Source organism: Aphelocoma coerulescens, unplaced genomic scaffold (genome assembly GCF_041296385.1).
Source record: "Aphelocoma coerulescens isolate FSJ_1873_10779 unplaced genomic scaffold, UR_Acoe_1.0 HiC_scaffold_63, whole genome shotgun sequence".
Classification (NCBI taxonomy): Eukaryota; Metazoa; Chordata; class Aves; order Passeriformes; family Corvidae; genus Aphelocoma; species Aphelocoma coerulescens.
The window spans coordinates 1,448,320-1,464,301 of record NW_027183981.1 but is presented as its reverse complement, the minus strand read 5'-3'; the positions used below and the strand labels follow the sequence as shown (position 1 = coordinate 1,464,301).

The following is a 15,982-nucleotide window of genomic DNA, read 5'->3' as shown; positions in this document are numbered from 1 at the left end:
AGCCCCAGTCCCAGTTCCCAGCCTCAGTTCCCAGGCCTGGTGCCACAATGCCAAGCCCTGATCCAGGACAGTCCCCACCCCGGTCCCAGGTGGGTGCCAGCCCCACTGCCAGCCCTGATACCAGGTGTGTGCCAGCTGTGTGCCAATGTCACCCCCCACCCTGGGGGACACCTTGGGCAGCCACCAGCAAGGCCCAGGGCTGGGCAATGCCATGCTGGCGCCGAGGGTTTTAACCCGGGGATTGGCCAATGCAGCAGCAGGAAGGAAGCAGTGATGGGGACAGTGACAGGGATGGTGACGGTGACAGAATGAGGCAGCCATGCACGGCTTGGGGCATGGCCTGGGGCATGGCGTGGGGCATGGTGTGAAGTGTGGCGTGGGACATGGCACAGGATAGAGGGCATGCCGTGGGTTGGGACATGACCTTGGAGCATGGCACAGGACATGGGACATGACACAAGACACGGGGCACAGCTAGAGAGCACAGGGACATGGGACATGACTGTGGAGCATGGCACGGGACACAGGGCATAGGACATGGCACAGGACACAGGACATGGCACGGGACATGACCATGGAGCATGGCACAGGGCACAGTCAGTCCCAGCATCATCACTCCAAACCCCCTCCCACCAACCCTACTGGGACACCCACCCCAAGCCCTGGAAGCTGGGCCAGCTCTGGATCTCCTGGAAGAGGGCGTTGCCAGGGCAGTTGGCATGGCTGAGCTGGCGGTGGCCACACAGGGTGAAGTCTGGCCGGACGGGGCCAGAGTGGACGGCACAGGGCAGGAGCTCGTCCTGCACCAGGGCCAGGGTGTCGGGGTCCAGCAGGGTGGCCGAGAAGTCCCAGGTGATGCCAATGCCCAAGCCTTTGGTATTGTAGTCCTTGGTGTGGGCACCGACCCAGCGCCACCCCCGACCCTCGTACAGGTATCCGTCTGAGCCCACCACGAAGCTGCAAGGACCTGATGGGGACAATGGTGGGGATCATGGAGGGGACAATGGTAGGGACTACAAGGGGACCATGGGGGGCGAAAGGGACCACAGAGGGTGACAGAGACCACAGTGGGACAGTGATAGGGACAGTGGGGGGACAATGGTGGGGACTACAAGGGGACAGTGATGGGGACCACAGTGGGTGACAGGGATCACAGGGGTCACAGTGACTGCAGGGGGTGATGGGGACCTTGGGAGGCAACGGGTCTCTCAGGGGGTGACAGGGCCCACAAGGGTACAATGACAGCTCCCTTGAGGGGTGACAATGACCTGCAGCCAATGTCGTCCCAGGTGCGGGTGTCCTGGTGAAAGCTCTGCCTGTCCCTCGTGGCACGGGCACAGGGGCAGAAGCTCTGGCATGGCCGTGTCGGCTCCAGGGTGTGGTGGAGGAACATGGAGCCCAGCAGGAGCTGCAGCAATTACAGGGTGCCCCAGCAGGGACGGGCCCCCCACATGCAGCGGGGCACAATGGCCAGGCACTCTGCAGGGGCAAGGGGCTCCATGTGTCTCATGAGCCCTTGGGGACATGGCAGAGTCCACCTGGGGACAAGAGGCTCAATGGGTCCTTTGGGACACGTGGGGACACCTGAGGGACCTTCAGCCTGGATGTGGGAGGGTCCTCCTGGGAGTTACTGAGGGGACGGGGAGGGGCTGCTCAGAGTGTCCTCTGGCCAGGACATGAGGTGGCCAGTGTCCAGGGGACACAACAGTATTGGCCATGGAGACATAGTGGTGGCCACCCAGGGACCATCACCGAGGGGAGAGTGGTGGCCATCTGGGGGACAGAGTGGTGGCCATACAGAGGACATGGTGGAGGTCATCAAGGGGACACAGTGGTGTCCACCCAGGCAGCATGGTGGTGGCCATCCAGGGGACATGGTGGTGACCACCCAGGGGACCCGAAGATGTCCCACCACACCAAGCCACCTGTCCCTGCCCTCATCTCTCAGTGCCTGCCCACCAGAGTGACCCCACCCCACCCACCTGGGGTCCCCTCCCACACCCTCCCACCCCATTTGTGCAGTGACAACCCCCATTTGTGTGGTGACAACCCCGTTTAGGGGGTGACATCCCCTGCCCATACCCATGTAGTGCTCGCTGAACTCCTGTGACACCCAACGAGCCATGGTCACCACCTGCTGTGTCCTCACATCCCTCAGGAGATGCCAGGTGAGTGACAGCACCCACAGCACCCCCAAAACCTCCTTTTGTCTTCTCCTTCTCCAGCTGTCCTGGCCCCACCAGCACCCTGAAATCCCGGTGCCAGTAACTGCTGGGGAATCTCCTCATTTCCAAGCCATTGCTGGTCCTGCAGTAGCCTCAGAGCAGCTTGGCCAGCAGGAGGGGCTCCCGGGCCAGTCACACCCCCAGGACCACCCCATCCATAGTGGCCACAGCATCAGGGACAGGGGATGGGAGGCCCTGCAAGATGTAATTTTGGCAGTTCCCCATGTCATCCCAGCAGCCGCTGGGTCCCAGCATGATCCCATTGTCGGCACCAGGAGAGATGTCCCCAAAGCCTCGGTGGTGGTGACAGCGAAGAGAGGATCAGCAGGGGGTTGAGGCTGGGGAGAGGCCACCCAAATCCTCCAGATCTCAGCCCCATCTCGATGCTGGCGAGGAGGGGACTGAGGGCCACCGTGGAGCCGTTGAGTGTCCAGTGTCGCGGGGTCACGGCAGAGGAGCTTGGTCAGGAGCTGCCACTGCCCAGGAGTGAGAGCTGGGGAGGTCCCAGGGGTACTTGCCCAGCACGGCCTGGCACTCCAGAGTGCTCCAGCAGGTGCTCCAGCACCTGCCCCAGTGCCGTGGTGGTGACGGGGGAGCCCCGGGGCTGGGGACTCGAGGACATCCATGATGTCACCCATGGAGTCCATGTGGCGTGGAGGACATCCGTGGGGACACCTGGGGGAAAAAGGGTGGGCAGGGGGTGAGGGTGTGTGAGGGGAAGGGTGGGGAGGGGGTTGAGGGGGGAAAGACACCCAAAAATGCATCAAAGCAGGGGGAGGGCACCCAAAATTAAGGGAAAGGACCCAAAATCTGAACAATGCACCTAAAACTGGGGAAAGGACCGAAAACGGGGGGAAAAGACATAGAAGAAGGGAAAGTACCCAAAATAGAGTTAAAGGACCCAAAAGAGGTGGAAAGGACCCAAACCAAGGAGAAAAGACCAGAGACAAAACCAGAGGTCAAAAGGTGTCACGGGGTGTCGTGGCATGTCCCTACGTGTTCCGGGACGGGCACAGATGCTCCGCGCAAGGAACAGCCACGGCAACATCCTGCGGGACATGGAGACACCCTGCGGGACACGGGGGGGGCGGGGGGCAGGGGACATACGGGGAGGGACAGGGACACACAGAAGCGGACAGGGTCACACGGGGAAGATGGGGACGGGGACACTCGGGGGGGACAGGGACACACGGCAGTGGACAGGGGACACGTGGAGAGGGACAGGGACACAGGGGTGGGGGACAGGGACACAGAGTGGGACACGGAAGGGGGACGGGGACACATGTGGGGACAGGGACACACACAGTGAGACGGGGACACACGGAGGGGAGGGGACACGATGCCACCAGGACGTGTCAGGGGACGCTGCCACCAGGACGCGCATTGCGACAAAAGCCACCTGGAGGCATCCGGTGACACCCAGCGCGGGGCCACGTGACCCCGCGGGCGACACCGCCCGCGCCCGACCCTTGCCCTGTCCCCAGCCTGTCCCCAGGAGCGGTTCCATGGCGGTGGCCGCGGCGCTAGGTTCCCTGGGCGCGGTGGCCCTGGGCACCTTCGTGGTGGCCCTGCTGCTGCGGTGGCTCTGGGATGCGCTGGTGGCTGTCACCCGATTCCGGGCCACTTGTCGCCAGCTGAACAAGTTCCCCATCCCACCCTGGCGCAACTGGTTGCTGGGACACACCGGCATGGTGAGGGCACGGCCGGTGGCACCTGGGGTGGTGGCACCTGCAAGGGGACAGGAGGAATGGAGTGGTGGCACTTGGGGGGACAGTGAGGACGGGGTGGTGGCACCTGCAAGGGGACAGGAGGAATGGAGTGGTGGCACTTGGGGGCACAGTGAGGATGGAGTGGTGGCACTGGCAAGGGGACAGGAGGAATGGAGTGGTGGCACTTGGGGGCACAGTGAGGACGGGGTGGGGGCACTGGCAAGGGGACAGGAGGAATGGAGTGGTGGCACTTGGGGGCACAGTGAGGACGGGGTTGTGGCACTGGCAAAGAGACAGTGAGAATGGGGTAGTGGCACCTGTGAGGGGACAGAGGAGGCAGACACACATGTCCCCAGGGCTGGCAGTGTCCTGAAGACACATGTGTCCCCAAGCCTGTCTGTGCCCCTGATGACACACATGTCCGCTGCTGTCCCCAGGGGCAGGGTACGGAGCAAGGCCTACAGCAGGTGGACGCCTTGGTGGCCCGGTACCGTCACGGCTGCCTCTGGTGGGGACTTCCCTGGCTGCCTGTCCTGCGTCTCTTCCACCCCAGCACCCTCCGGCCACTCCTCAGTGCCTCAGGTGGGACATGGGACATCCAATGGGTCCCCAGGGCCACCCACGGGTGTCACCACAGCTGGCACAGAGACCTGGCAGTGCCTGGGCAGTGGCCACCAACCCAACCCCACAGGTCCTCAGAGGCGTCACCATGGCCAGGCCAAACGCCGCCCCATAGTGGCCACCAATCTGTCCTTGAGGTTCCCCAAGACCACCCAAAGGTGTCACCATGTCCAGCCTCTGGTTGCCCCCCATGTAGTGGCCATGGGTGCTGGGAGAGGGTGCCCACCCCGGGGTCCCCACCTGAGGGTTATGGGTGCAGACAGGGGGGCCCCACCCCCAGTGTCCCCACCCAGGGGACCTGATGCCACCCCAGTGAACCCCTGCCCACCCCGTCTCTGTCCCCCACAGCCTTTGTGGCTCCCAAGGACGAACTTTTCTACAGCTTCCTCAAGCCCTGGCTGGGTGAGTGGGGGGGGGGGGGGGGGGGGGTTGGGGTGGGGACACCACCCCTGGCTGCCCCCCGAATGGAGCTGGGTGTCACAGGGGTGGGGACAGCACCCCTGAGTGCCTCCCCAGATGGATCCGGGTGTGTAACAGGGGCAGTGGGGGACGTGAGAGACCCCCTGGGTGCCCGCAGGATGGATCTGGGTGTCTCACAGGGGTCAGGGGCAGCGGGGGACAGGGACAGCCCCCCTGGGTGCCCCTGGTGGGTACAGATGTCACAGGGGAGGAGACAGCAGGTTTTGGGGGCAGAATCCCTGGGTACCCCCGGTGGATCCGGGTGTGTCACACAGGACAGGGCACCGGGGGACAGGGACAACCCCTCTGGGTGCCCCCAGGATGGATCTGGGTGTGTCACAGGGGTCAGGGGCAGCAGGGGACAGGGACAACCCCCGTGGGTGCCCCTGGCGGACCCCGGTGTCCCCCCCCAGGGGAGGGGCTGCTGCTGAGCCGCGGGCAGCGCTGGGCGCGGCACCGGCGACTCCTGACGCCCGCCTTCCACGGGGACTGTGCTTCGGAATTACCTGGGAATCTTCAACCAGAGCACCCGCGTGCTGCTCGTGAGAGATCCGAGATGCGCACGAGTCCCCATTCGCACCCCAAATCCTGACCTCAACCCCAAGTCCTGAACTCTGACGTGCATCCCAAACCCTGAGTCCTGCACCCAAAACTCTGTCCTGTACCCACTGCTGCACCCTGAGTCCTGTCCTGCACCCCGAGTCTTGTCCTGTACCCCAAATCCTCTACTGTCCCATACCCCAAACCCAAACCTGCCCTCAAACCCCAACCCCACCCCTCGCTCATCACCCCATCCCTGTCCCACACCCCCACTCCAACTCTGCCCCCTGTCCCACCCCCAATGCCCCCCCCGGTCCCCATCCCTTGTCCCTGTCCCTGTCCCCTCCCTGTTCCCTCCCTGATGCAGTCCATCCCCGCAGGCCAAGTGGGGGGTGGCAACAGTAGCAGCCGGCGGGGGGCCGGTGGGGTTGGAGGTGCTGCAGCCCCTGAGCCTCCTCACCCTGGACACACTCCAGAAGTGCATCTTCAGCCACGAGAGCCACTGCCAGGAGTGAGTGTCACCTGTCCCACCTGACCATCCTGGTGGCCGTGGTGACCCCACCATTGTCCCTGTTGACCATCCTGGTGACCACGGTGGCCCCACCATAGTCCGCGTTGGCCCTCATGGGGGCCATGGTGGCCCCTCCATTGTCCCTATTGGCCATCCTGGTCCCACCATTGTCCCCACTGGCCATTCCGGTGGCACAATGGCCCTGCCATCCTCCCTGTTGGCCATCCTGGTGGCCATAGTGTCCCCCCACTGTCCCTGGTTCCTGCAGGCAGCCCAGTGAGTACATCCAGGCCATCCTGGAGCTGAGCTCATTGGTGGTCCGGCGCCAGCTCCAGCCACTTCTCCACCCGTGGTGGCTCTACAGCCTTTCCTCTGATGGCCAGCGCTTTGCCCGTGCCTGCGCCACTGTCCATGCCTTCACTGCTGATGTGGTGCAGCGCCGGCGCCGTGCCCTCGCCCGCCTGGGCCACCAGGCCTGGCTGGATGGCCACCGGGGACGCAGCATGGACTTCATCGACCTCCTGCTGCTCACCAAGGTGGGGCTGGGGGGTCAGGGGTGGTGGCCATGGGGGCATGGAGGTGGTCAAGAGGGTGGCGGTGGCCATGGAAATGTTTGTCATAGACCAGTGGGATGCTGGTGGCCATGGGGGGGTTTGGGCATATACTGGTGGCCAAGGGGGGAAAACAGTGGTGGCCATGGGCAGCACTGACCAGAAAGGTGGTGGCCAGTGGGATGGTGGTGGCCATGGGTGAACAGTGGTGGCCATGGATGGGATTTGGTCATAGACTGGTGGTCCCAGGTGGCCGATGGCTCATCTCACTCCTGCAGGACGAGAACGGCCACACTCTGTCCGATGAGGACATCGCGGCTGAGGCTGACACCTTCATGTCTGAGGGTGAGCACGAGCTCCCAGGTGCCATTGGGGACGAGCCACTCTGGTGTCCCCTCGCTCATCCAATGTCCCCACAGGCCACGACACCACGGCCAGTGGCCTGGCGTGGCTATTCTACAACCTGGCTGGCCACCCTGAGCACCAGGAGCGGTGCCGCCAGGAGGTCCAGGAGCTCCTGGCTGGCCGGGACGCTGCGGACATTGAATGGTGAGATGTCCCCAAGGCCACCTCCGGCCACGTGGCTCGGGGACATGGTGCCACCCCCACTTGTCCCTAGGGAGGACCTGTCCCAGCTGCCCTTCACCACCATGTGCATCAAGGAGAGTCTGCGGCTGCACCCTCCTGTCACTGCTGTGTCCCGGCGCTGCACCGAGGACATCCCCCTGCGTGATGGCCGCATCATCCCCAAGGGTATGGCATGGCCAGGGTGTCCCTAATGTCACCACCCACCCTCATCTGCTGTCCCTAAAGTGGTCATTCCCATCACACCAGGGGTCACCTGCCTGATGAGCATCTACAGGACCCACCACAACCCAGACCTCTGGCCCGAGCCTGAGGTAAGGCCACCCTACGAGGCATCCCTGTCACCACAGTGGTGACAACTGTGTCCCCTCAGCGTGACACTGTCACCCCAGGTGTTCAATCCCCTGAGGTTCAGCCCAGAGAACAGCAAGGGATGGTCCCCATCGTCCTTCATCCCCTTCTCTGCTGGCCCCAGGTACGTGGTGGGGTGGGGACAGGAGTGTCCTGAAGTGCCACCCTCGTCCCTGGTTGGGTTCATAGTGGGGTGACAGTGGAGATGTGGTGGCAGGAACTGCATCGGGCAGAGCTTCGCCATGGCTGAGATGAAGGTGGTGGTGGCACTGATGCTGTCCCGGTTCGTGCTGCGGAGGGACACAGCGAGGCCACCCCCACGCCGCAAGCCCGAGCTGATCCTGCGTGCCGAAAACGGGCTTTGGCTGCTGCTGGAGCCACTGCCAGGAGTGGCCTGAGGGACATGGGTCACCAGGACATGGGGACACCCCGTGAGGCAGGTGTCACATCCAGGGGAGGAGTGGGGAATAAATGGTAGCATGAAAGGGACAGTGTCATCATGGTGGTGGTGGGGATGTGTTGTCCTTGGTCACGGGACACCTCATGGCATGGATATATCAACCCATGGACTTGTCCCCTAGGCCACTTGTCACCATCCATGGCTACGTCCCCCACGTCCTCATCCATGGCCATATACCCCCACGTCACCATCTATGTCTGACCCCCCACACTCAATATCCCCATCCACAGCCATGTCTGCACCCATGACCATGTCCCTGTCCCCACCATGTCCCCACCCATGTCCCACAATGTTCCCATCCATGCCTGTGTCCCCCACGTCCCCTTCCATATCCCCATCCATGTGTTAGTTCAATGTCTTTATTTTTACCCCAATGTTGGGTGAAGGGATGAAGAAGAATGAAAACAAAATCAAGGCTAAAATAAAAGGATTTAAGTGTCCATGCTGGCTGAGTATCCATGTGCTTGGGTGGGTGGGAAGAACCTTTTTTAGAGAGGTTTCCACTCCATTGTCTCCAAAATCTTGCTTTTTGCCCCAGTCCATCACGGTTTGGCTGTGGAAGATGCCTGTGGGCCAGAGAGAATTAGAATTATGGAATGATTTAGGTTGAAAAAGACCTCCAAGACCATCCAGTATTTCTTGATGCCACCAGAAGAAATTATTGGATGCAAAAGGTGAGAGGTTTTGGGGTCAAAATTAAAAAGAAAATGCTGTCCCAAATGAATTCCTGATGTCAGTCTGCATCCCAGTGAATTTTTGTCCTGCTGCGTCCAGGTGCCCACAGGGAGCCAGGCAGATGTGGAGACCACCAGCCAGGATGATCCCAACACGGATCACCAGGAGCATGGATCACCAAGTCTCTGCCCAAGGGGGGTCACTGTGCATCATCTAACAGGGGTCCTCCAAAGGGGGATGGAGTTGGAACAGCACACAAAGCTCTTCCTGCACTCAGGGGACTCACAGGGCTTCCCTTACTGGTGGCTCTGTTGGGGTTGGGTCAAGTGACAGCTCTGTGAAAAGCTCTTCCCACATTTGGGACACTCTTAGGGCCTCTCCCTGGTGTGGGTCTTCTGGTGGGAGGTCAGGCTGTATCTCTGGCTGAAGCTCTTCCCACATTCTGAACACCTGTAGGGGCATTCCCCAGTGTGGACTGTCTGGTGCATGATCAGGCCAGAGCTGTCGCGGAAGCTCTTCCCACATTCCTCACACTTGTAGGGTCGTACTCCAGTGTGGATCATCTGGTGGCGGATCAGGTGGCAGCTCTTCCTGAAGCCCCTCCCACATTCCCCACACTCATAGGGCCGTTCACCAGTGTGGATCCTCTGGTGGCGTTTCAAACTGGAGCTCAGGCTGAAGCTCTTCCCACATTCTCCACACTCGTAGGGCCGTTCCCCAGTGTGGATCCTCTGGTGGGTGATCAGGTGGGAGCTGATGCTGAAGCACCTCCCGCATTCCCCACACTCATAGGGCCATTCCCCGGTGTGGACTGTCTGGTGGCGGATCAGGTCGGAGGTGTCTCTGAAGCCCTTTCCACATTCTCCACACTCATAGGGCCGTTCCCCGGTGTGGATTGTCTGGTGGCGGACCAGGCGGGATCGCTTGCTGAAACTCCTTGCACATTCCAAGCATTTGTAGGGCTTCTCCTCATCATGAAGATGCTCATGGACCCCCAGCTCCGAGCTCTGGCTGGATCTCCAGCCTCCTTCCTGACCCAGGGTGGGTCTTTCTGCCTCAGAGCTCCCTGGGCTACGTTTGCAGCCCCTCCTCCTGCAGGATCTCCAGGGCTTTTCCTCCCTGTTGGATTCCTGCACTGTGGAGCCACTCAAAACGGCCTCTTCCATCAGGTTCTGCCGCAGGGATTTGTCCTCCCTGGGCTCCGTGCTCAGCTCGTTGTCTGGGGGAGGAAGGACAAGGAGAGGATGGGATTTGCCTCCGTGCCAGAGGGAAGGGGAAGGAGATCCCCCCAGTCTGTCCCCGGCAGGACGGCGTCAGCAGCGGAATTGTCCTGCAGCCGGGGGCGATGCTGGGCTGGGAGATGGAGCAGGAGAGAGGGGGAAAGGGGCAGGGACTTCCTCCTCACCTGCCTGGGGGTCCCAGGGCATCTTCCTCTTCCTCGCCGCCTCATCCTCCATCCGGCCAAGGTTTGGGAATGGGAAATCCTGGTTTGGAGGGAAAAACAAGATGCGAGAGTGTTGGCTTTGGGGGTTCCGCTGTCCAAGTCCATCTCTAGAAGTCACCGTGGGTCTGGTGTCCACAAAAACCTCCAGAAATCAAGGAGTCCAAAACAACTCTCCCAGGAGTTCCCTGTTTCCAGTGTCCTTACTTTGGGGTTATGGCGGTCCCTCTTCTCAGGGCTGCTGGGGGGCCTGTGGGTCCTGAGGATACCCTCTCCCAAGTCCTGCTTAGGGATGCTGGGGGCATTTCGGGGGTCTCAGGGGTCATCCTCCCCTGATTCTGCTTCGGCTCCTAGGGGTCCTATGGTCCCCCTCCTCAGCTTCCCCCCCCTCCAAGTACTCGGGGCTTCCCCCTCTCCCTGCGAACACTTTCAGGGTCAGGGGGCCCGAATCCCACTCATCTCCAGGCTCCCCCACCCCTCCAGGCTGCCGGGGGTCCCCCAGCTCTGTTAACGGGGGGCTCCCGTGTTTCACCCCCCGGCTCTCCCGGGGATCCCCAAAACCCATGTCCCGCCCAACGGTACCGGACGATCGCCACGCGGGCCCCTCAAAATCCCCCCAAGGGGCATTTGCGGCTCAGCTTTGGACTCCTGCAAGATCCAAAAATACCCCCTCATCATATAGATAAAAAAATACCTTCCCAGGGACACCGAAATAGATTTGCGACTCGATTCCGGAATCTGCGAGCTCCAAACACCTCCCCAGAAAAAATCCTCCCGGAGATCCCGCGATAGATTTGGGGCGAACTTCCCCTCCCCGGTCACCGGCGGAATGCGGGGGGATGCGATGCAGTCAGGCCCAGGGGAGCTATGGACTCAGCGAGCGGCGGCGGATCCCCCCGATTCTCCTCCTCTTCTTCCGGTTCGGGCTCCTCCTCTTCCTTCCCCTCCTGTTCCTGCTCCTCCTGCTTCTCTCTCCCCCCTCGTCCTCCCGCTCCTCCCCCGCTCCCACCCCGGACTCCCCTTCCCACCCGTCGCTGCCCCACGGCCGCCGCAGCACCGGCTGCTGGGTGGGGGGAGCCCCCCATGAGCCCCCAGGGATGGGCAGGGGCTTTGGGGACCCCCCAGTGCGGATCCGCCCCTCCCGAGCCGCAGGGAATCGCTCCAGGGTTCAGGTGCTGGGGGACAGGGCTGGACACCCCTGGAACGGCCCTTCTTCCATCCCCACCCCACCTTTCCCTCCCCCCTCCTTCCCTTTCCCAGCGTTCCCCCAATCCACAGACCCCTCCCAACTCAATTTGGGTGTCCCACCCTGCTCCCGTTCTGTCTGGGGGTCCCAGCCCCCTCTTTTCCCCAGCTCTTCTGCCCCTTCTTCATCGTCCCCCCCATCCCCACCCTCCCCCGTGCTTGGTTTTGGGGGTTCCAGGCCCCTCTCCCCATTGTCACCTCGCCCCCCCGCTCACCCGGCGGCCGGGGCGGCTCCCAGAACCTCCAGTAACACCAGTACGGCCCCAGCTCCCCCCACATGCCCCATGGCCATCGCCGGGCAGGTGCCAACACCCCAAAAGCAGCCGCGCTGTGCCCTGGGATGCCCAGTCCCAGGAGAGCCGCTCTCGCAGGAAGAAGCAGCTCCCGGGATTCCTCTGCGCAGAGCACGACAGAGATGCATAAGGACAAGGCGAACCCCGACTCCCGGCCACCCAGGGGGAGGGATACTGGGAGCACCGGGAAAGAACTGGGAGCACTGGGAGGGAACTGCCAGGGGGCGTGGTTACCCGCGGTGGGCGTGACCGACGGGAGCGGGTGTGGCCACAACGCTCGGGCCGTGTGGGGGCGTGGCCATGCAAATAAGAGAGCGGTCGCGCGCGGTGATTGGTGGAGCCAGAGCGGTGGGGTTCGGCTACGTGAGACCGCGGCCGAAGCCCGGGCGGGGGCGGTGTCCGGTGAGCAGGGAACGGGAGTGGGAACGGGAACGGGAGTGGGAACGGGAACGGGAGTGGGAACGGGAGTGGGAACGGGAACGGGAACGGGAGTGGGAACGGGAACGGGAGTGGGAACGGGAGTGGGAACGGGAACGGGAGTGGGAACGGGAACGGGAGTGGGAACGGGAACGGGAACGGGAACGGGAGTGGGAACGGGAACGGGAGTGGGAACGGGAGTGGGAACGGGAACGGGAACGGGAGTGGGAACGGGAACGGGAGTGGGAGTGGGAACGGGAGTGGGAACGGGAGCGGGAGTGGGAACGGGAGTGGGAACGGGAGCGGGAGTGGGAACGGGAGCGGGAGTGGGAACGGGAACGGGAGTGGGAACGGGAGTGGGAATGGGAACGGGAGTGGGAACGGGAACGGGAGTGGGAACGGGAACGGGAGTGGGAACGGGAACGGGAACGGGAGTGGGAACGGGAACGGGAGTGGGAATGGGAACGGGAGTGGGGGGTAGGGAACGGGAGCAGGAATGTAGGGTAGGGAACAGGAGCGGGAATGTGGGGTAGGGAACGGGGCAACGGGAGCAGGAATGTGGATGAGAAAGGGGATGGGGGGATGGGAGTGGTAATATGGGATAAGGAATGGGGGAACGGGAATGTGGGATAGAGAATGGGGGAATGGGAGCGGAAATGTGGGATAAGGAATGGGAACGGGACTGGGAATGGGAACAGGGATCTGGAACGGGACTGGGATCAGGAGCTGCGATGGGAATGGGACCACGACACAGGAACAGGAGGCACCGGAGACTGGGTGGGGGGGGTGACACCGGGGTGAGGGGGGTCCGGGTCAGGGGGACACAGGGAAAGGGGCACCAGGAATCGGAACGGGATGGGACAGAGGGGAGATGGGGACGGGGGGGTACTGGGGATCGGGTGGGGGGTAATAGGGGGGGTGACAACGGGACAGGGCGTGACAGCGGACCAAGGGGGACACGGGGACACTGTGGACCGGCTAGGGGAGACACCCTGGACAGGGGGTGACACACAGACCGAGAAGGAGACACGGGCTCTGCTGGGTCCCCCCAGAGACCGAGCAGCTTGTCTTCGGATGATTTTATGATGTGTATCCCATATCGCTGCCCTATGCCCAGAAATTAATTTTTGTGCCTTTCTATGCCTTTAAACTGAGCCTGAGAGGGAGAAGGAAAAACAGCAAAACTTTTTCAAAGCAGTTTGCAGCTTGTTCAAGGTCACACAGAGATAGGGATTTTTTTTTCCAGCTGCGGCAGGGGAGTGAGGAAGCACCCAGCTTGCTGCTTTCCAGTCAGCTTTTGGCCAGTGGTTCAGCTTCTTTTTCTCCGGAGACAGAGAGATGATTTTTTTTCCTTCCCTGGAATTTTGGATTTTCTCCCTTTTCTACTGGACTGCTTCAACATCAGAGCACATCCCCAGGTGCCACATCCACACATTCCTTAAGTCCCTGCAGGCATGGCAATCGCCTCAATTCCATGGGTGGCCTGTGCCAGTGCTTGACAACCCTTTCAGAGGAGACCCTTTGCCCTAATACCCAATGTAAAGCACTCCTGGCACAACTTGAGGCCATTTCTTCTTCTCCTGTCCCTTGGGAGCAGAGCCTGACCTGCACTAGCTCCACCCTCCTGTCTGGGAGTTGCAGGCAGTGAGAAGGTTCCTGTCTGATCCTGCTCTTCTCCAGTGTCAGCCCCTGCAGCTCCCTCAGCCCCTGCTCATCAGACTTCTTCTCCAGCCTCTTCCCCAGCTCCCTTCCCTTCCCTTCTCTTCTCTGCACACACTCCAGCCTCTCAAGGTCTTGCTTGATGGGAGGGGCCCAAAACTCATCCCAAGACTCCAGGAAACTTACAGCTGCTCCACTGAACTCTCCAAAGAGAGCAAGGGTGAGTGATGCTGACATTTCTCCCAGCTACTCAGGGAATATCTTGCCTGCCTCTTCACGCTGCCTGCCTGCTTTATACCAGAGCCCCTCCACGAAATCTGCCTTGTTGGCCTTCGCCCATGAATACTCAACCCCATCAGCACCAGCATGAAGCTCGAGACAGTTGGAATCCTCCCTTACACAGACACCAACCCCAGCGCCTCTCCTCCCTTGCCTGTCCCTTCTGAAGGCTTTCTAGCCATCAGCAACAGTGCTCCAGTGTGGGACTCATCCCACCATGGCTCTGGCATGGCAACCATGTCCCGCTTTTCCCGACCTGCAACCACTCCCAGCTGCTGCACTTTGTTGGCCATGCTGCACAAAGTGGCGAGGAAGCACTTCAGTTGAGCTCTTGATCTCGCTACCTTTTTGGAGGGGGATGAAAGGAATAAGAGAAATGTGTCTTGACACACAGATAGCGTGAATCTGCTTGTCCATAGGGCCAGGAACTCACAGATAGGGAAGGCACAAAAGAAGTTCTCCCTTCTAGAAAATGTTACTGATTGGCACGCACTGTTGCTCAGCCAAGGCCGTGTGAAATTCCTGAACTTAGAGAAGAAGAACAAAGGCTTAAGAGAGTTAAGAATAGTGTTTGGTTCTAGATCTGTATATAAAGAAACCAGAGGGTGCATATTAGAGGGGGCCATAGAGACGGCGACTTGGGAAGTCTGTACCTTCCGAGTACCTCAGGCAATGGGGGAAGGAAGAGGGTGATGCACCTGGAAATTAGGATCAAAAAGGAGGCTGCGCCCCACAACAATTGGAGACACGCCATGAGAAATGTCCCGTGGCCTCTGCCTTTATTCCAATAAGACTACAGGACACCTGTGTGTCTTTTCCAGACTAAACCTCGGGTGTTGTGAATTTTTTCCGCACAGGGAGAGGCCCTAATCCTTCAGAGACCATTCTCAAGCTCTTCTCTGCTTTCTGACCCATCAAGAAGCCCTGTGTCCTTGCTGCTGCACGCATCTCCCACGGCTCTCTGCCGGCCGCACAGCGGAGCCGCCAGCTCCGGCTGGCAGGGCCTCAGCGCCCTGTGCCCTGTGCCCTTTGGCCCCGCTGGCCGCGCCAGGCCCTGCCTGCTGCCCTGATGGTGGCACTCGTGGCCCCAGTGCTCTCCAAGGGCTTCTCCGGGGGCACCTTCCTGTGGCCTTTCAGTCCCTGCACGAGGCCCAGCCGAGACCTGCAGAGGGGCTGTTCCCAAGGGCCTGGAGGCACAGCCCCAGGGGCAGTGGCTTGCCACTGACAGAGGGTGGGCTTAGGCTGGAGATGTGCAAGAAATTCTGGGCTCGGAGGCTGGCGAGGCCCTGGCCCACGCTGCCCACAGAAGCTGTGGCTGCCCCATGGCTGGCAGTGTTCCAGGCCAGCTTGGCCGGGGCTCAGAGCAACCTGGCCTAGTGGGAGGTGTCCCTGCCCTTGGCAGCAGGCTCGCAACAAGACGATTTTCAAGGAGCCTCCCAAGCCAAGGCCTTCTGTGATTCTGTGATCACAGGATCCCGGGGCAGCTGGCCTTCATTTCTGCTTAGAACCGCTTCAGCATGCTAAGTTGGGCTGAGTTCAAGGAGACTGTTCACGAGCCCAGATTGCCAGCGCCTGAGATTTACCAATGCTCTGGGTCTGGCTGAGATCAATCAAGTCTTGCACGCTCCAGATTCTGGAATATTGTCGTTTATTGAAGCAAGGACAAAGCAGCTTCTGGCCTTCCACTCATAAATGCACTAACTGTAGAGCATGAGTAGATGTCCCAGCAGAGAGCGACACTATACAAGGCTTGACTTGTGCATAAAAATAATATCATCGAGGTAATCTATCATAGGCATGTCATAAATGGATCTATTTTCTTAAAATCTTTCCAGACATAAATGCACTGAGAGCAATATTATGTGTCACAACAGATAGTGACACTAAATATGTGCTATATTGTTATTATTTAAACCTAATTACCTACTCAACTCTTTCTAAATATTTTGTAGCATATTTTA

The 15,982-nt window shown here is 60.8% G+C and overlaps 1 protein-coding gene and 2 pseudogenes across 1 annotated transcript; 1 reads left to right on the top strand and 2 right to left on the bottom strand.

Annotated features, from left to right (window-relative positions):
- Nucleotides 1-638: 638 nt before the first annotated feature.
- On the bottom strand, nucleotides 639-3,609 carry LOC138102155 (N-acetylmuramoyl-L-alanine amidase-like; annotated as a pseudogene).
- A 90-nt stretch (nucleotides 3,610-3,699) lies between these two features.
- Nucleotides 3,700-8,025, top strand: LOC138102175 (ultra-long-chain fatty acid omega-hydroxylase-like; annotated as a pseudogene).
- Nucleotides 8,026-8,357: 332 nt separating this feature from the next.
- Nucleotides 8,358-11,065, bottom strand: LOC138102182 (zinc finger protein 70-like). The gene is made up of 3 exons (XM_068999937.1): nucleotides 10,823-11,065; nucleotides 10,093-10,171; nucleotides 8,358-9,906 (listed from the first exon to the last, which is right to left on the bottom strand). The coding sequence occupies exons 2-3, from the start codon at nucleotides 10,142-10,144 to the stop codon at nucleotides 9,056-9,058; spliced, it is 903 nt and encodes a 300-aa protein (XP_068856038.1). The 5' UTR covers nucleotides 10,145-10,171; nucleotides 10,823-11,065; the 3' UTR covers nucleotides 8,358-9,055.
- Nucleotides 11,066-15,982: the final 4,917 nt, after the last annotated feature.

Bases quoted from the DNA above. Each gene is read 5' to 3' on its own strand.
- LOC138102182 (XM_068999937.1), bottom strand. From the start codon at position 10,144: ATGGAGGATGAGGCGGCGAGGAAGAGGAAGATGCCCTGGGACCCCCAG. The intron at 9,907-10,092 runs GTGAGGAGGAAG...TTCCTCCCCCAG, and splicing joins GCCCTGGGACCCCCAGGCAG to ACAACGAGCTGAGCACGGAG.